Genomic DNA, 24,230 nt, shown 5'->3' with positions numbered 1-24,230 from the left:
AATTAGGGGCCAGTCTAGACGTAGCCCACATGAGTGGAAAAGATTTGAGAGAACATTGGGCCCCACCCAAGCAAATTAGTGCTAGTTGTAAAAGCCATCTTTGTGGTGTCTGAAACTAGTAAAAGGAGACCCTCTACTTTACAACATATGTATGGTAAAGGTTACACGTGGGTATGCATACACCAAACAAACCCCCATCACTCACAGACACACAGCCCATATGCCACATGCACACACGCATCTAGGAACAAGGGGGTTAAAACAACTGACTCAGAATCTATTTTGAAGCTTTATTAAAGAAGCCACCAGAGGCAACCATTTGGCAAACCCCTGGGGAACTGGCTAGTGCAGGGGAGTCATCTCATTTCATTGTGTGTAGTGAAAACGTAACGCATGGTGTGGAACCAACAAACGAGTTCCCTGTGTGACGAGTGACAAGAGCTGGGTTCTAGAGCTGCACTCAACAATGGAATGAGATCGGTCATGCAGGACGGGGCTGGGTTTTACTTCTCAGAGAAGACGCTGCTGGCCCAGTCTCATGCGGCCCTATGCTCCATCTCTTCCTTCGGGTCATAAGCCACGTTGCTGTAGGGTGGTGGAGCGGCCATTTGTGGAGAAGTTATTTGTGGAGCAGGAACCACCACGTTCGCATTGACAACATAGGGCACGTACAACATGCTCTGCAAAACAAGAGATCAGCCCTTGCTGGTAACATCATCATCATCATCTCTATTCCCACTCCCACACCCATTGCCTCCCTCACTCCTCCAGTCTCGCTCCATCATCTTCCTCACGCTCCTCACCCCCATCACCTTCCTCACCCTTACACTCCCATTCAGCCACACATTGTTCAGCACTCCACCTACATCTTCCTCATCCCTCTAGTTCTTATAACCAGGGCAGGTACATCTGTGGTGTACGGCTCCTGCAGCGACTGGCATTACACCAAGGATGAATCTGTGCCACCATCACTATCAACCCCCTACTTGCTCTTGGTAGGATTCTCCCCGTGGAGGTGCATAGATCCCAGGTGTCACAGAACATGACCCTGGGCTCTTGATGTAGTGCTGACATTTTGGATATGGAAACTTGGAGTTCTATAGGTTCCTGACTGCAGCAGATTTGCTGTGAGGTACTTAAAGGATTAACGTGGTAGTTCTCACTACACCACAGAGCATCTGTCTGTGCTCTTGGCCAGGGCTGCTTGGAAATTTCCTGTTAAAAAAGCTGATTACAAACAAACAAACAAACCACCCCTCGCCCATCAAAACTCTTCTGTCTTACTCAGTTGTTTCATGTAAAGTATCCAGGTTCCATGAGAAAAACTAAAATTTTCATCAAAAGAGGTGAATGACCCAAACCCCAAAAATTTCAGTTTGGAGATGCTGCTGCAGGGCTGCATGGCAGATGCAGTTTGGTTGCCAGGTGTCCCAGGGCAGGCTCACAGCTTAAACTACATTTCCCATGACACACCATGTCCAAGGGACTCCCAAGATCCAAGAACTTCTCCTCAGCAGTGTTGCATCAAAAGAGAGAGTCAGGTCATGGAGCCCCTGGCCTATGTAAGGGTATGTCTACACTTGCAGCCTATTTCGGAATAGGGCTGCAAATGTAGGCATTCGGAATTGCAAATCAAGCCTGGGATTTAAATATCCTGCGCTTGATTTGCATCTTCCCGGCCTGGCGCCATTTTTGAAATTTACAAGCCCGAAATAACTGCCTGCATCTACATGTGGCAGTGAAACGGGCGTTTGAAATAAAGCCCTATTTTGAACTACCTGTTATTCCTTCTGCAATGAGATTTGCAGCACCAACAGCCGTGTCACGGGGTCCGTCCCCGATCCACAGTGCCTCCTGCTGTTCATGCTGGGGATTAGCTCTATCGACTCCTCAGAGCACCCTCTGCAAGTGGTGTCTCACCACCCTCACTTCTGTTCCATTCCCTGTTCGGACCCACATTGGCCTTGACCCACGGCATCCATCTTGGGGCGCAGCCCTATGGCTGAGTCCCAGCGCTATTGCCCTCTCTAGGGGAGCAGCAACCCACTATCTTGTGTCTCACCTCAGCAGCCCACTGCAGGCCTCTACCTAGCCTCTCACTCCAGAGGCAAATTGCAGGCTAGCCTGGCCACCTTCAGCACTGACAAGGATGGGGAAAGGAAAGGAGCCCAAGATCCACTTATGGCCCCAGGCCCCAAACCAGGGATCCTTTACAGTTGCCTCTCACTGCCCCTCCTCCAACTTTAATGCTTCCTGCTTCCCTGGGCCATTTCCTCACAGCCCCAGCACCTCTGGCTCCTGCCTCAAGCTCTCTCCTCCTAGGGCCATGAGCCTGCCAGACATAACGAGGCCTTTCCTGAGACTAGCTGTGCAGTCCTCTAGGAAGCCAGAATTCCTCCCCAGGCTCGTTACAGCAGCTCCCTCTTCCCTGGTCTGAAGTTCCCCTTTTATCAGGGTTGGCTCTGCCCTAATTATCTGCAGGCCCACCTATGGCTGCCCACCTCTCAGCCTTCCTACATTGGTTTTAACCATTGTTGGGCCAGTGCAGGGCAGACACCCCTTCATCAGCAGTTTGCAGCATCACAATTCCAGGGCTGGTTCTATGCTAGCCCCAGTACAGCATAGAAGCTGGAGATTATCCCAAAGCCATTGTCCCTCCGGCTGTGCCCTCACTATATTCCGTCCATTGAGGGATTGGCTGGGCCACGTGGGAATTCCGTGTCAAGGGAATTCTCTGCTGGAAAGATCCATTGACTTTCAGTGGCTCCAAAAGGGCAGGATTGCAGCTCAGGATCTGGCCCAGTTACAGTTTCCTGTTGCCTTCACCCTCCATCTGGCGCAGTGAGATGAAATTCATCCCCATGGAAATGAAAACACTGACAATGAAGGTCAAGGTGGTGGCAGTGAAAACTGGGATTACTTTCCCCTTGTATAAAAAAAGAATCATTCACTTGATTCATAGTGTCAGCAACCTACTTAGGAATCAAGCATAAAAAGGGCCAGAACATAGGTCTATTTCCTCTGCTAAAAATGTCAACAAATATTTATCAACTGCCACAATATTTTGATTCAACATGGAACCCTGGTGCTTCCTGGAAGTTGTATTTTGGGTGCCTTATACTTCCATTGTCATCTACAGGCTGCATTCATGGGCAGGACTATTTCTCCTGTGATTTACCACTTTTCCCTTGTTGGTTTGTTGTGGGGTAGGAAGGGAGGGATGTGTCACAGAGTCCCCAGCCAGGGTGCATCATGGGAGATATTGTCTCACTAGAGAACATGGCCTACAGAGGAAAATGGGAGCCTGTGGCAGTTGGGTTATAACTGCCATCACGCACCATTGTGCTCCCTGGAGTCTAAATAGTTTGTTTTCAGGTGCTCCGTGTTGTGGCAAACCAGCAAGATGTTCTGCACAAACCAGGGGCTTTCTGCTAAAATTCTCATATATTTAAAACCCCAGTTTTCCATCAAAAAGGAATTTGACCAAATATTCAACTAGCCAAAAATCAGGGGCTGTCCACATCCCTTTCCCTCGGTACTCATTGAGGCCGTACATCAGGGACATTCTTCCCACTAGGGAGGGCACTTCATTCAGGCAAACAGCTTCCCCTCATCTGAATGCATGCTCAGACTCAAGTCCTGTTTGAGACTCACGTCACTGGGGGTGTAGCAGAGGGCTTCCGACGCAAAGTGTGAGGTCGAGACAGCGATGCAGAACTCCAGGACGGTCAACAAGAACAGCATGGCTGTGATCCCCTTTGCGCCACCCTGGAGAGCACAAAACCAAGAGGATGCCAATCAGTCCTGAGTGCTGGAGGTAACACACTGAACAGGGCTGCTGTGAGATGACTTACTGGAGACTCCAGTTCTGGGGGGTGCAGAAATCCAGTCCTTCTTCCCTCCTCCCGAGCACACAGAATTCTCCTCCTCAAACTATTTAGCAGCCCAGGTAATTGTGAGGCATGGAGCCACACCTCTTCCAGGAGATCACAGGGTTCTTTTTTCTCCTGCGTCTACAGGGACCTGCTCCCCTGAGATGCAGCCATTTGTTAATAGGGAAGATCGTACAGCCAGGTCTAGGGGAGGTACTGTGGACTATAGGACTCCAACTCAGAGGAACTGCGTTCAGTTCCAAGTTCTGCCACTGGTGTGCATGTGATTTTGGGCCTGTGGCTTTACTCCCCTCTGCCTCAGTGTCCCCATCTGTGCAAAGTGGGGTTAAACAAAGTTAAACAGACATTTGGGTCCAGTGCTGGTAAAATCAAGAGGAGTTATTCATTTCTGTTTTGATAACACCTGGAAGCTTCAGTTGCGAACTAGGATGCTATTGTGCTAGGTGTTGCATAAACCAGTGTTAAAACTCCTGCCTGATTTTTCACATTGGAAGGAGTTTTGACATGGGCTATATCAAACAAAACCAAATCCGAAATTCTGGATCTGAACACATGGATTGTTTCTTCCCAGGGGTCAAAGGCTTGGGACAATTTCAGGTACCTGGTTGTTGCAGAAAGAGGGCCTGAAATATAAATCCATGTATTAGAAGCCTAATAGGAGGCCTGGACTAAAATGGCTAAAAACTTTGCTGATATGAAGCAAAGTCAGGCTGTGAGCAAGAGGCAGGCCCTACTCACAAAATTTGGCGTGTATATGGCTGGTATTGCTGAAACATATATTCTTAAGGGCATGTCTTCACTACATGGAAGATCACCACTGCCGTGATTGATCTTCTGGAGTTCAATTTAGCGAGTCTAGTTAAGACTTGCTAAATCAAACTCAGAGGGTGCCCCTGCCAGTGTCTGATACTCCTTCTTTTTTCAGGAGTAAGGGAAGCCAACAGGCTCATTTGCTCCTGTCCACCTCCCACTATGGAGACACCACCAAGCTCAGTTTAAGGTAAGCCAGCTCTAGCTATGTATTCTATGTAGCTGGAATTGAGTACCTTATACTGAGCTTCTGGGTCTAGTGTAGACCTGGCCTAATAGGGGTTAGGCACAGAGCACTCATGCAAGTGTAATGCGGACAGGCAGAACTGAACCTGCAACCTCGGAAGCTTAGTGCGTGAGCCTCTTCCTCTTGCGCTAAAAGCCAGTTGGCTCCCAGCTAAGGCCATAGATCAAACTCATTCTCTCTCTGTGTAAGTGAAGGGTGGGGAACTTTTTATGGGTCAGGGGCTGCTAACCCTTGGAAAAATCAGTTGGGGACCACACACAAGTGAAAAAAAAAACCCTTCACTGACAAAGAAGGAGAAAGACTGTCCCTACATTCCCCTCACACACTAGAGCCTAGCGGGGCCTGGACTAGTGGATTTTGTGTGCTCCAGCCTGGCAGGATGGGGGAGGGGCTGGAGCACCAGCACGGGATCCCCAATGCTAGAGGGGGAGCTCTGAGCCTCTGGGGATAGATCTAGGCAAGCCAGGAGATGGATGTGGCCCCCGGGCTTGAGGTTCCCCACCCCTGCTGTAAGTGGTCTAAGTGCCACTACATGGGACAGTGCACCACACCCAGCAAGTGTGTAGGTTACATAAGCACATTCCAGCAAGGCGGTAACAGAACACCTTGACACCAGCACATTCCCCACAGATAACAGGAACACCCTGACTCATGCTAAACACAAGGCCAGGACAACAGCATGATAAATAGATATGTTTTGATTAAACCAACATGTACAAGGCCCCGGGTGGCACACTACTACATCAGAGGGTGGCACCATGATACGTCAAGGCCTACAGCGTAGGTTGTTTGTGTACAAAGATGTATCTGAGAGAGAGTTTCTTTGGCCAGCCTAGGGAGCAATAGAAGGCGTTGCCACTGACTGAGTTGCATCCATTGTCATAGGCATACATGTCTTAATATCCTTGTAGAGTCTGCCAGATACTATTATGATGCTTCATAGACAAGAAATCTGTCTGGGTGCCTTCGCCGAAAACCAAGTCTATTGGATTTAATTGAAATCTGTTATTTCTGCTACGTGTGCAGAGCTGGGACAGCACACTACACGGAAACACACACAGCCATCTGACCAATAGATGCCATCTGTGGCATTTTAAACACACCTGTTAGGGATGATAATCTCACCTCTGCACAGGGCGGTGGACTGGGTGCCCCCCTGAGGACACTTCCAGCTTTCAATCTATAGGATTCCATGGCAAACTCTGGCCACTTACCAACCAAGAATGTCTCTCGAAAGATGCATTAATAATCAGCTCCGTTAGCAAGAGAATGATCCCAATGGCTGAGAAGATGGCACTAGTGATATTCATTCCCAGGCTTCCTTTCACCTGAAACAGAAGTGCAGAGGGGTCCAGCAGAGAACAGGTTTCCTTAAAATAAGAACTAGCTCACCTATTGGTTCTGGAAATGCTCCAGCACCTTAGACAAAGTTTGAGGTGGGTGGAATGGGAGGCCGTTGCCCAGCCCCCACCCCCAAATTGTAAGCCTCAAGCTTTGTCTACATTGGTTGTTCACTGGCTACACTTTTGTCATTCAGGGGTGTGAACCCCGCCCTCATGACAAAATTTTTACCAATGAAAATGAAATTCTTGGGTGTGAAGCAATCTATACTTGGTTACATGAAAGTAAGCAAGCAACAGGCATTTTTCAAGTCAGCCCATAATATGAATCAATCACCATCACCTACTAGCAGCACAATCACTGCACTCCCGGCAACAAGTATTACTGGCTTTCAGCATCAAATTGCTACCTCAAGGCATCCCTAATTCTTATGGCCCCACGCTGTTCCCCTCTAATAGCCTTGGTCTCAGCCTGCTCAAATTCAGCCTTAAGGTGTGAGCCTCAGTGGTCCATCCCTGAGTGAAGCTTTCACTTTTACCTTCACAAATATTATGGAGAGTACAGCATGAGGCTATAAGCATGGGGATGTTGTCATCAGCCAGGTCCAGCTTCTCATACAGACATCGCCAGCGGGCTTTTGAATGGCCAAAAGCATACTCGACAGTCATTCTGCAACTGCTCTGCCTTTTGTTGAACCACTCCTTGTGCTGTTGAGGCTCCCAGTGTATGGCTTTGTGTTCCCTGGCGTTAAGGGGTAAGAGGAGGTTTCCCAGGATCACAAGGGGCATTTCCACTTCCCATACTGTGATCGTCTGCTCTGGGATGAAAATCTCCACTTGTAGCTTCCCGAACAGGTCAGTGTTCTGAAAGAAGCGTGTGTCATGCACCTTTCCAGAGCAGCCTGTGTTAAAGTCCCCAAAATGCCCACAGTGATCCACAAGCGCCTGGAGAACCATGGGGCATTGGGACAAGACCCAGAATGCCCCACAACCCCCCTCCCCCTGCTTCTACCTTCCCACAAGCCTTTGCAGCAGAAACGGAAGAGATGCTTTGTGGGATAGCTGCCCAGAATGCACCGCTCGGAATTTAACAAGTGTCACAGCTGTGGTCATGCTATTGTGCTGGCAGCTCACAATGTGGACACAGAACTGCAATTTCCCTGCAGCGCTCTGTGAGCAGCACTGTAACTGCCAGTGCTTTATCTACCCATGATGATCTGAGGAACGGAAAACCTCCCTTCTGAGAGGAGACTCAAAGAGCTTGACTTGTTTATCTAACCCAGTGTTTCCCAATTGGTGCTCCAGGGAACCCTGGGGATCCGCGAAAGCAAGGGTTCCGTGAAGAGCCGGCACTCCCCCGCCCCCCTGTTAAAGAGATAGAGTCGTGGCCGAGGGCTTTTTTTTTTTTCCTCAACAAAACACGGCAGGGGCCTTTTTTTTTTTTTTTTTTTTAAGGCAACTCTAGGGGTTCCGTGGCCAAATAAAATTGGGAAACACTGATCTAACCAATAGAAGGCTGAGGGGAGATACGATTACTCTGTATAAATACATCAGAGGAATAAGAGGAGTTGGTTAAGTTAAGCTCTTTGAGTCTCCTCTCAGAAGGGAGGTTTTCCGTTCCTCAGATCATCATGGGTAGATAAAGCACTGGCAGTTACAGTGCTGCTCACAGAGCGCTGCAGGGAAATTGCAGTTCTGTGTCCACATTGTGAGCTGCCAGCACACAACTGATGCTTAACTTAACCAACTGATGCTTAAGCATATTTGTGGGTCCCAGGACAAATACAGAAACTGACCATCAACAATTTTAGGCTTGAAAGCAGGGGAAGGTTTCTAACCATCAGAGGAGTGAAGTTCTGAAGCTGCCTCCCAAAGGGAGCAGTGGGGGCAAAAAAAATCCTACCTGGCTTCCAACCTGAGCTTGATCAGTTTATGGAGGAGATTGTCTGACAGAACCACCTATAATGACACATGGTCCAGTAGCAAATATCCACAGCAGCTGGAGAGGGGACAGGAAACTAGATGAGGAAGACTCTGAGGGCATGTCTACACTAGGAGATAATTTTGAAATAACTAAATTTGAAATAACTCCTGAAATAACAAAATTGAAATAGCGTGTCCCCACTACAGGGGGCCTTGAAATTAGTCTGAGGCAGGCTCCGTTTTTGTGGACAAGCTACCTCAACTCAGAGCCTCAGGAAACAGTGGGGAGTGATTACTTCAAATGACTCTGAGTAGTTATTTCGAAATAGCAGCAGCAGAGTGTCCGCACTAATGCTATTTCAAAATAACTATTTTGAAGTAAGCATTATTCCCCAAGTAAAGCAGGAGTACGGATTTCAAAATAAGCAGCCAGTTACTTCAAAGTAATGGGTTTGGTAGTGTGGATGTTCCACTTATTATTTCGAAATAAGGGGGGTTATTTCAAAATAACTCCCCTAGTGTAGAGCAGGGCTGAGTTACTACACAGAATTTTTTCCTGGGTATCTGCCTGGTGGGTCTTGCCCACATGCTCAGGGTGTAAAAGAGCATCATACTGGAGGTAAGGAAGGAATTTTCCCCCTTTTTAGATTGGCAGAGACCATGGGGAATTTTTTATCCTCTTATGCAACATGGGGTCACTTTGAAGGTTTAAACTAGTCTAAATGGGGAATTCTCTGTAACTTGAATTCTTTAAACCATGATCTGTGGACTTCAGTAACTCAGCCAGAGGTTAGGAGGCTATTAGAGCGGGTGGGAAAGGTCGTGTGAGCTGCACTGTGCAGGAGATCAGACTAGATGATCATGATGGTCCCTTCTGACTGTAATAAGAGTATCTGAGTAAGAAAAGACATTGGCATTTTAAACCTCAGCTGTGTCCCATAAGTGACTAGCCGCAAGATATCAAAACATTTTTTTTATTAGAGCTGAGTGATTCTCATATACTTAATCTTCTTTCTTGATATAGGAATGGGATACAATGCTCCTGTCAGAGATTTCTAAGATTTTATTTGCAAAAGCACTAGAATTTTCAAATGGTCTAAGTAGCCCCTGGAATCACTCTTAAAGTTGCACTCTCCACCCCAAAAATCTGAAATGGCACCCCCTGTGGGCAGGCATAGAATTTGTTTCCCCCTCACTCACACACAGCGATATTGGCTTGATTGGAACCACCCCTCTCCCAAATATAGAAGTTAGACTGTTCCTAGGGATGCTGGACATCTCAGTTCAGTTCCTATTTGGGCAAGAATCTAATTTTCTCTTTTGCTTCTAGTGCTCAGAGTTTTCATGTTCAAGCCTAGTGGCTCATTTAATAGTCAATGACACATACTGTGTATATTCCAAGGTAACTGGATTTTTGTGTCTTAGGTTCCTCTTATAAGCACTACAGTCACTTAACTATGAGATGTCAGGGCTAATGTAATTTTGGGGAATTCAAAGAACTGCCTGATTTTTAGGGCTTCATATAGACTAAGCCTATGACACTTTGGAAGGTCACAGCTATTGGCTATTGTGGCCCTGAGTCAACTGCAAAGCCTACCAATGGGTAGATAATAGTAACTCATTATTATCAGGGAGTATGGCTCCTGGAGTGAATTATGCAAGGTGTCTTTCCACTTGGAAAGGACAGTTCCTGTTATTCAGAAAATAGTTGGCAAAAGTTAAGAGGAGCTGGTTCAAATTTACAAAATGTCACTGAAATTGTAAATTTTGTGAAGTATGTGGAGGCAGGAATAGTGAAAATGTTTGTCATTTATTCCCTATTATTTTATCTGCTATAGTTCCTAATTCAGAAAAGCACTTAAGCGCATGCTTATTTTTAGCACATCTTTAAGTCTCACAAATACTTACTGCTTTGCTCTCAATAGGGAGCTTAGTTTGAAGTCCCTTTCTCTTCAGTCTTTTGGGATTACTTCCGGCTACTTTAATTCTTCTAAATTCCACCCTTTTTTCAGCTCCCTAGACCTTTTGTGTCTCTGTTGTTCCCTGGTAACCTGGCTGCTTTTTCAGCAGCTGTTTGCAACTCTACTTTCTATTGGGCTGCTAATTGAAGGTGGTTGTTGGGCCACAAGCTGCTGCTATGGATACCGGGACAGACAGCAAAGAGTGGTTTAAAGTATCCCCATTTCTCCTCCAGATCCCTGTTTGTCTCTTCTGTTTTCCTCTCCAACACAAGTTCCAAGAGAAGTTGGTCTAGTCGACGATATTATCTCATCCACCTTCTCCCTCTCCAACGTTCCTTCTCGGTATTCTTGATGAACAAGCTTTGTGCTCTTTTCCGTCATTCACTTTTCCTGGACAGTGCCCTCGGTGAAGCAGGGCTGAACTAAAAATCCCCCACATTAGGAAAAGAAAACTCTCCCTAGACACTCACCAGACAGGATTTGTGATGCTTCTCTGCTGCAACCGAGAGGGATCCAGAAATGATGAACTGCCCAGGAAAGAGAAAACCATCATTCACACTTTGCGCTTACGAGAAAGATTGGGTCTCTGAGACAAGCTGTAGGTGAGGGGTACAAGAGCAAAGAATAACACTTCCCCCCAGCGCTTAGAGAGCACTTCCCATCTAATAATGCTGCTGCCAGCCAGGTTCACTTCAATCTTCTCAATTAAGGTGACACCCAGGCTGTAACTCTTTCCCACAGATCCTCCTCCTCCTCTGCTCTTCTCCTTCTGAGTTCTGCTCCTTTCTGACAACTGAGCTCTTGCTCCTCTCTCCAGAAATAGAGGAGCAGGGACTGGAAGGTCCTGGGAAGAGCTCAGGAGGTCACCAGTTTCCTCACCTCACCTTCCACCCAGAGCAGCTGTGCCTTCCCCTTCCTACGGAGACTGTACAGTACTCCCATCGCCATGGCATCCGAGCATCTGTGCATCTTAAAGCTGACCTGCAGAGCCCCCTGCTGTTCCAGTGCTGTCAGTCCGGCCTCCCAGCTGTGCTAACATGCCTCAGTCCAGACCTACGGAGCCCCCTGCTGTCACCTCCACACTCTGCTTTCTGTGGAGGAGCAGATGTCAATTCCTCTGGACACTTGAATAGTCCCTAGCTTGGAACCTTTGCTCTTTTTGCTGTTCTCCTCCCCCGCCCAACACACACCGCACCCCCAATTTGAGGTAGATAAACTCTAACATGGCCCAGTTCAGCCAGGGGAGTTGCAAAGGGATGGAGACATGAGCTTTGACTGCAGCCTTGTAAGCTAGAGGTGCTCAGACAGTGGCCTCACTAAGGCCCAGGCCTTGACATCAGCCCAGTAGGCAGAGATGCTGAGCCAATGACTTCACGGATGCCAGAGAGCCAGCCTGGGTCCAGCAGAGGGGTGAAGGCAGGGACCCCACAGCAACTTGACCTGTAACATCAGCTCAACACAACAGTTTTGGTGACTAAGATGAGCAGATTTTCAAAACGAGGAGCCAGCACCCCCGACAGGTAGAACAGGTGATGTGGGGTAGCTGGGATAGTGAGAGTGGCTGGTGGCCAGTGTTCCCGGTAAGCAGTGCACTTGTGCAGCTCAGAAACCATTCAAATGCCACCCATCTGATTAGCAGAGCACCCACAGTGAGGTTTTGTGTTTCGATTGGTGGTGCACATTCACACATGCCTAGGTGCACATAAAATTTATTCTTCACATGGATGGAAACAATCCACACATGGCTGGAAAAGATTTGAGAGGACATTGCTGGTGGAAGGCACCTGTCTGTCAAGCACCCGGGGGTGGGTTTTATAGGGGAGTGAAGTGGCATGTGGGGAAGGTTTTTGGCAGCCGGGTCCAGGGCACTGCATGATGCAGGACAGCAAACTAACGATCTGCTGAGCAAGGGGAGGAAATGTCTGAGCAAATGAGATGGGCCGATGATCTACCAGCAGCAAATGTGGCAGCAGACTAAGAGTTGAGCCAGTTTGAATGGACCAATGTTCTCCCAGGTCCCCATGAAGAGACATCCACTGCAGTTTCCTGCGGTGACCATATGCTTTCTCTTCCCCTGTGTGAGTTGCTTTTGATAGCAAGGTGCTAGGTATCTGCTTACTTACTGACCACTGGCACAAAGAAAGTCTGAAGTAAATAAGGAGGAATCAGGAGAGCTGGATTATTTGCTCACTTCTGCCACAATTCATTTGCATCACCTTGGGTGACTCTAGTAGCCCCTTGCTGCCTCAGGTTTCCCCATCTGTAAGATGGGGATAAGAATACCTAACTCACTAGCATTTTATGTGGCTTAGTTCACTCTTGTTTAGAGAGTTCATTAAGATCCTGAATGCATCCATCTTGCTCTCTATTTATCATATATATATCACTACAGAGCTTATAGATGGGTGTCATTAATGATAGACAATGAAAATGTATCCATGTGGCCATGCCATCATTTCATAAATGCATGTAATTATTCTACTCACGGAAAATCCTCCCCAGAAGGGGTACCCTCCAATAAAAGAGATGGGAATGTAGTATCCGATGAAAATTGCACAGACAGCACTAAAGCCAATGTGCATCAGCCCAGTCAGGATCTGGATGGCCTGTGGGAAAAGAATAGAACAGTAAGAGGAGCCAGAAGCAGAGCACCATGGTCTCAGAAGAGCTAATTGGAAATTAGAACGTCCATCCTGGGGGAAATTTTGATCTTTATACAGTTGGTTTAATCTGAAATCTGAAGAATTTCAGGTTGGAAATGTTGAAACATCGTTTCCAGTTTGTCAAATTGACTTTAAATGTTTCGTTTAAGCTTGGTTAACACTGAGCTGAGTCCACCTGTGTGTTGCCTCATAAGAACTGTAGTTGGGGTACCCTGTACTCCCATAGAATCATAGAGTTGGGAGAGACCTCAGGAGGTCATTGCATCCAGCCCCCGGCTAAAAGCAGGACCAATCCCAACTAAGTCAGCCCAGCCAGGGCTTTGTAAAGCTGGGACTTAAAAACCTCTAGGGATGGAGATTCCACCACCTTTCTAGGTGACCCATTGCAGTACTTTAACACCCTGCTAGTAAAATAGTTTTTCCTAATATCCAACCTGGACCTCCCGCACTGTAACTTGAGATCATTGCTCCTTGTTCTATCATCTGTCACCACTGAGAACAGCCTCTCTCCATCCTCTTTGGAATCCCCCCTTCAGGTAGTTGAAGGCTGCTATCGAATCCCCCCTCACTCTTCTCTTCTGTAGACTAAATAAGCCCAAATCCCTCAGCCTCTCCTCATAGGTCATGTGCACATTCTCTCCTATGGGCTAGACTACATTTCCCATGTGAAATCATGGGACTTCTATACTGGTTCAATGAAAGATAAGAGAACAGTGCATCTTGGAAGATGTAGTTTGGAACAGGGACTCAGGCCAGCTGGAAATAATGAGTCTATCACTTGAACTACAGTTCTCTTGAGGCTGTGTAGCTGCTCAGGTGAATGCAATTTGATGCCAAACTGACTTGAAACCTTTCAGCTCAGCTTGACAAACTGAAGACAATGACTTTGGAAGTCTGAACCCAAAACAAAGTGTTTTGTTTTGATTTTTCCCAATGGAAAACTTTGATTTTGTGAAAGCTACATTTTTCTATTGAAAAAAAAAAAAGTGATTCCTTTCTAATAACCCCCTCAGCAGTGTCGGGAATCACCACCAAAGAATGAATCAGAGAATCAAATCTGCCTCCGTTCGAAAGCTTGTGTCCCTCACCAACAAAAGTTATCACCTCACCCACTTTATCCTTCTAATATCCTGAGACCAACAACACTGCATATAATAATGGAAAATAATTACTTTTGCTGTGTGAAGTACAAACATCACAAAATGAAGAAAAAGGAAGCAAAACTTCTACTTCCTGAGCAAATGCAAGACAGAAAACATCCCCAGACATCTCACCATCATAACCCTCTGGCCGCTAGATATAATTCCAAATAGGCTGAACAGTGCTGCAGACGGACTTCAGAAAAACTAAAGAATCATTTATTGCAGCACCTCTTATGTTCCAGAAGGAACTAGCTCAAACAGGAAATCTCTGCCTCCTCCTACACACTGAAAGAACCCCTTCACTTCCCCCCAGGAAAGTTACTTGGAAATCATGCAAGAAATCCAAAACAACTGTCAAAGAAATCTGATGACAGGCATCCAACACAAAAATAATAAGTGGAACCAACTACAACTAATCCATAACCCCAAGAACCTCATCTCCGGGAGAAACTAATGCACCTGTACCCACAACATTGATACCAGCTAAACATAATTTCACCAAGACAATCCCTATATGCATCTGAATTATTTATACTCTAAAGGACGGCACTTCTGCCTTACAACAGAACCTGTTAGAGAATTAGAAGAATTATTCCACCGTCTCTACCTCAAGGAATTGACAATACCATTTGTAATTACCACTTCTTCACTGACAATCAGAAAAAAGAAACCTGACTGGATACCACAGAGCAAACAAAATAATACTTAAGTACACTGATAATTTTTTCAAAGCAGACTGAAATACTTAACAGTCACCACATCCACCACAATCTCTCCACTGCTAAGAGGACAACCATTTAGTCCCTGAAATTTAACCATCAGAACAATCAATCCAGAAGATAAAAGGGTTGCCATTGTAATGCTGAACCATGATAACTATGTTAACAAGATCAATGGAAAACTGTCTGACACCACCTACTATAAAGAGTGCAGAGATGACCCCCACACCACAATTTACCCAGGAATTTAAGGATATACTCAAGTCCTTCCCCAAACAGCCCCAAAAGAAACTGTACAAACTCATCCCACATGATATCACCTGAGGAACCTTCTACATGCTTCCCAAGATACACAAACAAACAAGGGATCCAAAGCAGACATATCATATCTGGGCACAGCACTCTTACCACACAAAAGGATAGCTTCCTTCAGGACCGAAGAGATTTCCTCCACAAACTCCACCACAACAAAGTTCCTCAGAATGCCATCCATGACACTCCTGATACACCAACATCCCTACAATGACACCAAAACTGCCCGCCTTAAATATTTACAAGACAATTGACAACTCTCAGCTACCTATCCCAAACACATTGCCAAATTCATCCATTTCATCCTCACACATGGGCATCCAGTAACCTAGGCAGGGGAAGGCTTTGACTTCCCAAACCACCAGGCATGGCCCCGCCCACACTCCGCCCCCAGAATGCCCTAGCATCCGCCCTCCCTGTGCACCAGAGCTGGAGACGCTGGAGCCATGCGACCTCCTCCATCCCCAGTGCTCTGGGACGGGGAAGCTTGGGCCGCATGGCTTCCTCCCTCCCTGGTGCTTGGAGTGGGGAGGCCTGTGTGCGCCTCCTTCCCTCTCTTCCTGTGGTGGGGGGTGGGGCCTCTGCAGAGGGGGCAGGGCTGTAGGTGGAGCTGGGGGCCTGCTTCCCCCAGCCCTAGCTACACCGACTGTCCATGTCCTCACATGTAATATTTTTACATTTAACAACAGTTTGTTCAAGCCTCGGGTATTAGGATGGCTCTCCACTGTGCCAACCTTTTCATGGACCACCTAGAAGGAGAATGGACAAATGCATCATAAACCCAACAATGTATCAGAGATGCATCAATGATATTTTCATCCTCTGAACAGATGACTTGAACTCCTTCATAGGTTTCCACCACAACTTCATCAACCTCCACCTGTCTGTTAAATTCCCTCAGGAACACTCCCACACCAGCATCAACTTCCTGGACACCACAATCAGCTTCAACAATGGAATCCTGAAGACCGCTACACACAAAAAAACCTATGGATGACCACACCCACCTTCACAGAACCAGTAAAAACTCTGCACAAATTCCCTGCTTGGAAACGAAACTCTACTGAAAGGGAGAGGTCTATGGCTATACACCAACAGAAATTTTGGACCTTTTGAGCCATATGACCTCAAACTTCACCGGACAATCCAAATAAGCACCTTTTCAGGACTCGGGATCTTAACAAAACAAAAAAATATTAAGGCTTCACCAGATCACAATTTATAAATATCTCTGTGGGGGAATAAAATGTAACAATAGGCTCTTCAATCTAGCAGACAACACTCTAGCAACTCCAATTACTGGAAGGAGAAGGTAAACATGTTTGGACTGGAAATAAGGTGTAAATGTTGAACAGTGAGTGTAACTATCTATTGGAACAACTTACCGTGGGGTTATAGGAAATAACTCAGGGCAGTTCTCTGGTCTGTGATACATACGTAGCTAAAATAAATCATTCCAGTGGTCCCCATGGGCCTTAAAATCTATTAATCTATGAACACTTTTGCCTATTTGTTTACATAATTGCAAATAAATAAAGAACCACTGGCTTGTCCCTCTAAACTGACGGATAGAAGTTGTTACTTTCACTAGTAGTTTGAGGCTGAATGGAATCAACTTTGCACAACAGTAACTTCAAGAAGGAGCCTTGGTTTGAGCTGCTCCTTCTTAGACCAGATCCTCAGCCATTGTGAATTACCACAGTAAAGCTATACTGAGTTTCACCACCTTCCTCCCTCAGATGGCCCCTGCCACCTTGGGGCTGTTTCATTCATACAGTCACTGAAAAAGCTGGTTTATAATCCTTTTCCCCCATTGTTCCTCTTTGTTTCATTAATCTTCATTTCTCCCTCTTTGGGCAAGTAGGAGGATTCATTGGAACTGTGGGTGTATTTTTCTACCACTGCCCCCAAAAGCAATGAAGTCTTAAGAAGAGGTCAGATCTATCCTGGGTTCCGGAGGTGCCAAATCACCTGATGGTACCAGCTTCCTGACATCCTTCCCATAAAGCTGTTGGTCAAAGGAAAAAGGAAAAGGTGGTGTCTGGAGTTTACTCCTGCTCAGACATTCACCCACCTGTGTAGGGCCTTAGGTATCGAAATGACTCACCCTTATGCACTGAGAGCAAAGACAACACTTACCCCCAGGGTCTTGGGCTGTGCTTTGAGGAATCTCTCCATCATCCCCACTTTCCTCAGATGCGCAACCTGGTCACCTGCACTCCCGGAATATGTTGACCCAAGAGGTTGGTTCCCAGGGTCCATGACTCTGAACTGCTGAGGCCCGTATTGCACCATCTGAGAAGTCTGGGAAATGGCTCCAGAGACCCCCTGGCCTTGTTGGAGGATACCAGTGTTGTTTGGGGGTATGAACACAAGCACCCCATTGGCCATGCTTCCTGGTGCTGCCATGATGGCGAAGATGCTGCAGAAAAGAGCGATTAGCCCAGATTAAGCCTCGCGTAATATCACTAGTTCCAAAATTAGCCGAGTTAGAATCCTTATTACCTGTGGCTCAACCCTGAGTCTCTGCCATGATTTTATCCTTTTCATGGAGCTATAATGGGAGCTCTAGCAACACCTAAAGCTAAGGGCTGAGATTTCTAAAGCTGAGTGAAGGATTCAGCCACACAACTCCCCTTAATTTCAAGCTTCTCATTGGCTTTTAAAATCTCAACTAAAGAGCTCTAGGGTCTCCATTCCTCCTCTCCTTTTCCAGGTGCTTTTAACTTTTAGTATCTTTCACTTTCTGGGATGGAAATTTCCTGAACTGTGTAATTAATTATCTCAGGAGTGATGGAGGGTGAAGTTAACTCAGGTTCTTTTGCACAAAATCCCTGCTCCTGCACCCATGGAAGAGATGGAAACATTCCCATTAACTTCAGAGGGGCTTGGCATCAGATCCAAAAGCATTTATAAAAGAGCTGGACAAAAACTTTCCACGCAAACTGGTTTTTGATGGAAAACTGGGTTTTCCCGTAAATGGATATTCATGAAAGCACTCAATCAGACATATAGTAATTCAGCTATGCTGCCGTGGTGCCTCATGGGATTTGTAGCTCAGCTGCCATGTATGCCAATTCTCCTCTGTGAGCTCAGAGATCCTTGGGTGTACTATATCTCCCATCAGGCTCAAGGGCTGGAAACTCCCATGATGCACTGCCTCCATTTCCAAGAGGAAGGACCACAGTGCGCCATAAGACATGTAGTCTGACCAGGTGTCCTGTCCTACAGAGAAAAAGGGGGCAATGAGGCACAGGAATGATGATTTCTATGAGTCAACATTTCCAAATCAAAGTATTTGCCATTAGATTTCCCCTGAAAATTGAATTTTTCTGTGGAAAAAAACGGAATGTGTCATCTGGTTCTAGTTAACAACACAGAAGCTAATTGAAACCCATCTCCCAACACTCATGCCTGTCCCATTTTGTGAGACATATATGGGTCCTGGCACATGGCAATGTACAGCACTAACCTCATAGGGTATGTGTACACCGCGGCATTATTTGGAATAACAGACGTTATTTTGAAATAACCAAGTGTGTGTCTATACAGCAAGCTTTTATTTTGAAATAATTGCAAGATGGCGGACTTCTTACTCCAACTTGTGTAACCCTCATTTCACGAGGAGTAAGGAAAGTCGAAGGAAGCGTGTTCTTCCTTCGACTTCTTGCTGTGTAGACAGCGCCAAAAGCTGAATTAAGCTATTTCAACTTCAGCTACGCAATTGACGTAGCTGATGTTGCAAATCTTAATTCGACTTTTGCCCTGCAGTATAGATGTGCCTATGGGGACCTGTGCTTACAACTCTGAGATAATTTTTAAGTGTTAATAAGCAATGGCGAGCCGGTTACAGTGACGATCTGTAAGTGGGGAGACTAGGTCCTTTGGCAGACCAAGACAAAACAAGATCCAGTGTTGGAAGCATGAATTTAGGTTACTGCAAGCAGGAATATAGAGGCTTGATGCAGGGGAAGTTAGAATAATAGAATCATAGAATGATAAAATCCTAGGGCTGGAAGAGACCTCAGGAGGTCATCAAGTCCAACCTCATGCCCAAAGCAGGACCGAGTTTTATGGGGAAGTTCTATGACCTCTGTTACAAACGAGGTCAGACTAGATTACAATTATGGCCTTGAAAGCTTTCAATCTTCATGCTGGTCTAACCTACATGGGTGGTAAGGTGGAAGGAAAGGCTAAAGGACCATGGGATGTTGTGGGAGTGGGACGGTGGCACGGTGTCTACGTTCTCAAAGCAGCTGGAGGCACTGACCTTTGGCAGCACCAAGAGCTCACCCAAAAATCGACAAATCCTGTTATTAGTCAGGAAAAATAAGATGTTTATCTACACCATTCGGGCTCCTGCACCCTGTCTCTTTTACTCACTGGCTAGTGCCACATAGAGGAGATCAGCTGGGGTATGAAAATCCTTGGTTTGATGCAAGCATGTTGTGTTGCTACTCCATCCCTCCCTATGGACATTTACTTGGGGTGGCAGGTGCCACCTACTCTCTGTCACAATGAGCATGCTGCTTTGAGACACAGATTTCCCCCCATCCACTCTCCTCCATCTATCAGGTAATTGGATCTGCTTTTCCTTGAATTCTAACCTCGTTTTCCCAGAAAAGTGCTGTAAGGGTCTCAAGGCATCCCCAGGGACACCTTCCCTTGTATGGCCACCAACTCCCAATTTTAATGGTCACCCAAGGAAAGGGCTTGCAGATGCACTTACTCTGTTATCGCAGCTGCTCTTCTCCGTCCAGCTGGGGAGACACCAAGCCTCACCAGGAAATTCTCACTGGCTTCTGCAAATGTGGTTTTATTAGCATCAGACTTTGGATCCTTCCCTGTCAGTCACAATCAGCCCCTCCTCCTTCTCTGTCCTGTTTTATTGCAGGACTCCGAAGTCCTGCTCCTCTCCCTAATCCTCCCTAACAGGCTTCCCCCCCCATCTAATCACCATCCTGTCCAGCTCAGAAGACATGGGACTCCCCATAAGAGCACATCACCACTGCCCTTTGGCCACCAGGGGCACTGTTAAGAGCCCCTTCACTTGTCATCACCTATAGCCCCCAACTTAAATCCGTCCAACACATTATCAGTAAAGAACAACCTATACTGGAACAGGATACCACCCTCCGAGAGGCTCTGGGAGACAGACCCATAGTCTCCTATAGACAACCACCTAACCTCAGGATGATTCTTACCAACAACCACAGGTCATACCACACTAATACCAACCTGGAACTTTCCCTTGCAACAAACCCTGGTGCCAGCTTTGTCCACATATTTACTCTGCTGACACCATTATTGGATCTAACTATGCCAGTTACATATTCCTGTTCATCCAGAAATATAATTTATGCCATCATGTGCCTAAAGTGTCCGTCTGCTATGTACATTGGACAAACTTCTCAGACACTTCGCCAAAGAATCAATGCACATAAAAAAGACATCAGGCTCTTTCACAGAGAGAAAACTGTTGCTTGCCATTTTAACCAGAATGACCATTCTCTCAAAGACCTTAAAACATGGATATTGCTTCAAAGAGATTTTAATTCCAGACTTCAAAGAGAAGCCTCAGAACTGTCATTCATGCTTAAATTTGACACTTTACGTATGGGCCTTAACAAAGATGCTAATTATCTCACCCATTACAATTATCACCCCTAATATCATTACCTCACAGACACTAACCTTCCTCCCCTCACTCCCCCTCTGTTCTAAAATCTGATTTGTCAATTTTATATGTGATCACTTTTTTGTGACTGTATCACTTTGGTATATATGGTCATGCAATTTTCTTCTGAGGAAGTGAGTCTGGCCCACGAAAGCTCAGCACCTAATAAACCTCTTGTTAGTCTTTAAAGTGCTGCATAGTCTTGTCTTTTGTTCCTTCCCTTTCCTGTTTGCCTAGCGTGAACTGCCACAAAAATAACAAGGGTGGGTTGGATATTTTCTGATCAGAACTTTTCACCAGTGGAAATTTTGTTTTTTGACTACACAACTGTTGCCAATTAATGCCAGCTTTCCTCAACATTCGTTAATATTTCATCAGAAAATTGAATAGCTAGGGGGGAAAAATGCCTGAAAGCTGAAATTTACAATGTTTTAAAAGATCACTGGGAATTTTCCACCAAAATTTTGATGTAAATGATTTTTTAAGTGACATTTTCTGTGGCATAAAAAAAAGCCCATTTTCTAAACAGCTCTAATCAGTGCAGTCAGTGCTTAGTGCTTTCCATCTCCAAGGTATTCGCTCATTCTCTTTTCCTTTCTATTGCATCCCCTGGTGCAACATCTAAGCATCTTACATAATAAGGCCTTGGCAACACTACTGTTTATGTTGATGTTAATTCTTTTGCTCAGGGGAGTGAGAAAACCAACCACTGAGTTGTATCAGTTCCCTCGACTTAATGCAGCCAACCTAGCATCTGCCTCTTACTGAGGTGGAGCAATTCTGCTCTCCTATTGACATTGTACGTCTTTGCTAGACACACTAAATAGATGCCGCAGCATTTTCAGTTCTGAAAAGAAGCTGCTTGGATCTTCTGCATTTATAAGAGAGCTTGTGAAGCTCTGGGATCTCAAAATGCCAGCTGTCTCTAGTTACGGAGCAGCTGAGTGGGAAACAACTGACGAGCCACTGCCACCCACAAGAATTTGCCAGATGCAGGACAAGATGATCTCCATGGGGCAGGTCTTGAAGGTAAACCCTGACCCATGGTCCAGCTATATTGGGCAAATTGCATCGCTTATTTTGAGCTACGGGTGCAGAGTAGACGCACCGTAAGTGTCTAATAGTCTAAAATTAAACTGCAAAATGTTGTTCACCCAGATTCTGAGGCAACACTGTGAAATGGGGCCTTTGCTGCTGTGAAATGTGCCATTTCCTGTGACTGGGTGAGATTGTGAGCCACAGCATTCTCCATAGACTGGGGGTGGCAATGAAGTCCCATGACATTAAGGGACAAGGCATATCCTTGGGGCACATGAAGGAACCTGTTCAGTCCTTTGCTCCCCTGGCTGCTATTGTCTCTGCCCCTTACCAAGGGAATTGTCCTTATCAGTGCTTCTTGGCCAAGCCCTTTCTTTCAAAGCTGCATGGAGAAGGGATTATTTTAGGTTAAATATTTACCCTGAGACATGAGGCACAGATGGAACCGTGGATGAAAAGTTATAAAACACACAGTTATAAAAAAAAGTGCAGTCTATCACGCCTATTTATAAGCCATAACAGCAGGGGTGAAGCATTGCAGGGGAAGGGACGGGCGGGGGGGGAGAAGGGAGAGCTTTTATTTCCATTAGAGTTCTCTCTCAGTTTAAAGGGCCTGCTTGAAACTGTAAGTCATAGCAATCATGCATTATCCTCAGCTCCTCACACTAGCAGTAGGAACCCCCATAATGAGCACAAAGAAGATTTGCAGGCTAAGCAATTAAGTTGGAAGCAAAGACAATTTCCTTATTCTTAATCTTGATGCCGTCTAGACAGGACACAGCACTGTGCCCAGTAGCTTTGACATGGCCCCTGCCCCAGGGCGTTTCAGCGTACTGTGAAGTACAACGTGTAGTGAAAACAGAAAGGGTTCCTGCTTGAAGATGTGGTTCCAGAAGCAGGAGTTGAAAGAAACATAACTGTGTTTCAGCCAGCCAGGAAGACACCACCCACTGCGACCCCATTTCCCACTCTGGCTGGGAAGGGGCACAGGGAAGAGCCAACCTCAGTAGCACTCACTTACATCCTGTCCCCTCCACCCACCTGCCTCACTTTGGGGCAACAGAGGCAGCCCCCTGGCACCACAATGAAGCTTCTGAGCCAGGGAAGCAGGGAGAACAGGACCTTCAGCTTCTGATGGGGGGGGGGGGGGCAATTTAAAGGTCTCCCCAACAACTCAAGTATCATATCCTCCCTCTTCCCCAAGGCTGTAGCCCAGCCCCTCCTCCTTGTTCATAGTTCCCCTATGGGGAAAACAGCTGTTCCCTCTCCCCTACTATTCCCCGCTATTTGATGCATGTGCTACGTATTTACCTCTCCTTCTTGGTCCCAGGCTGCCTCCAGCAAGCAGGGGAGGGAAGGGGGAGAGAGCTGGGCAGGCAGACGCTGGCAGGAAACTGGGCATGGGGCACAGTGTGACCCAGTTCAGTGCATGTTGCCCCCCACCCTGATGTGTCACTGCTTTGCAGGGATGGCATAGCAGGCAGGCTGCAACACAGTCTTGGGTTAGCCTGGAACTCACTTAGCAGAGTGAAAGGTGTGCACAGTGCACCAGACCGGCCGGCAGAGCCAGGGGAAAGCCCTTTCCTGGACAAGTGGCTCTTAGGGGGGAAGAGGAAGAAAAGGGAGTGTGGACCCAGATCTGTTCTAGGCTAACACACAGCCAGATAGCAGAGCTGCTCCAAACCCCAGCCAGCCACAATACAGAGAGAAGCTGCCCTCACACACACACACCCCTTCAATCCCCACCAAACTCAGCCACCCATCCCGAGTCTCTTCCAGCACAGCCTGTCCCACGTACTCCCCACATGGCTGCTATATGGGTCCCTCTGTCCTAGAAGTGAGGGGAAACCCTCTGGGCACCCACCCCTGCTGCTTCCCCCACCAGACCAGAGAAGTTACCTGAAATAAAGGTGTGAGAGCCTCTGTCCTCCCTGACCTTGGTTGAACTGGCTGCTGGGTTTCCCCGCCTACCCAGCTAGCTGGTCCCAGGTAAGGTCACTGTGGGAGGCAGCTCTGGTCGCGCAGGTCAAAGGCCGGCAGTGCTCTCTCCCCTGCCTGAGCAACCCTGTATCTACTGGTCTCGGGGGACTTATTCCTCCTTGCCTTTGTAACATAGCAACCTGTGAGGACAAAGGCAGACCATGATGAAATCTGCAGCAATCACCTTCTGAACTTCCTTCCCCACCCACCACTCCCTCAGCCTGCATGTTTGTTTGTTTTGTTTCATTGACTTTTTAAAAAGTGCTGCAGAAGCTTCCAGCCTGGATGGGGAGGGGGATGAGGGGAGTGGCGGGTGGGGTGGGGTGGAGTGGAGAGGAAGAGCAGCCCGGGTACCTCAGGAACTCTGATTTCTGTCAGAGGGCAAGCAGCACTTTGCATGGGCTGGGACTTTTGTTCTGCTTGATCGCACCTGCATTCCCTTCAGTGAGGGAAGAGGAGGAGAGCAAACAAGGAAAGCTGCCTGCATTGCTCCCACTCCTGACTAGAGGGCAGGCAGGAGACAGT

General features: G+C 46.7%; 1 protein-coding gene across 3 annotated transcripts; it reads right to left on the bottom strand.

Annotated features, from left to right (window-relative positions):
• Window positions 1–276: 276 nt before the first annotated feature.
• LOC102461259 (membrane-spanning 4-domains subfamily A member 15-like) lies at window positions 277–23,920 on the bottom strand. Of its 3 annotated transcripts, XM_075928386.2 has the most exons (8): window positions 23,625–23,920; window positions 19,740–19,812; window positions 17,150–17,432; window positions 12,661–12,780; window positions 10,645–10,701; window positions 6,165–6,278; window positions 3,655–3,768; window positions 277–680 (listed from the first exon to the last, which is right to left on the bottom strand). In XM_075928386.2, the coding sequence occupies exons 3-8, from the start codon at window positions 17,417–17,419 to the stop codon at window positions 537–539; spliced, it is 819 nt and encodes a 272-aa protein (XP_075784501.1). In that variant the 5' UTR covers window positions 17,420–17,432; window positions 19,740–19,812; window positions 23,625–23,920; the 3' UTR covers window positions 277–536. The 3 variants fall into 3 exon arrangements, with proteins under 3 accessions (XP_075784501.1, XP_075784502.1, XP_006111810.2); XM_075928387.2 differs by lacking the exon at window positions 19,740–19,812; XM_006111748.5 differs by lacking the exon at window positions 23,625–23,920 and having other exon boundaries at window positions 19,740–21,753.
• Window positions 23,921–24,230: the final 310 nt, after the last annotated feature.

The sequence above is a fragment of the Pelodiscus sinensis genome, chromosome 5 (genome assembly GCF_052426305.1).
Source record: "Pelodiscus sinensis isolate ZL-2025 chromosome 5, ASM5242630v1, whole genome shotgun sequence".
NCBI lineage: Eukaryota > Metazoa > Chordata > Testudines > Trionychidae > Pelodiscus > Pelodiscus sinensis.
This window is presented reverse-complemented; position numbering and strand designations above follow the sequence as displayed.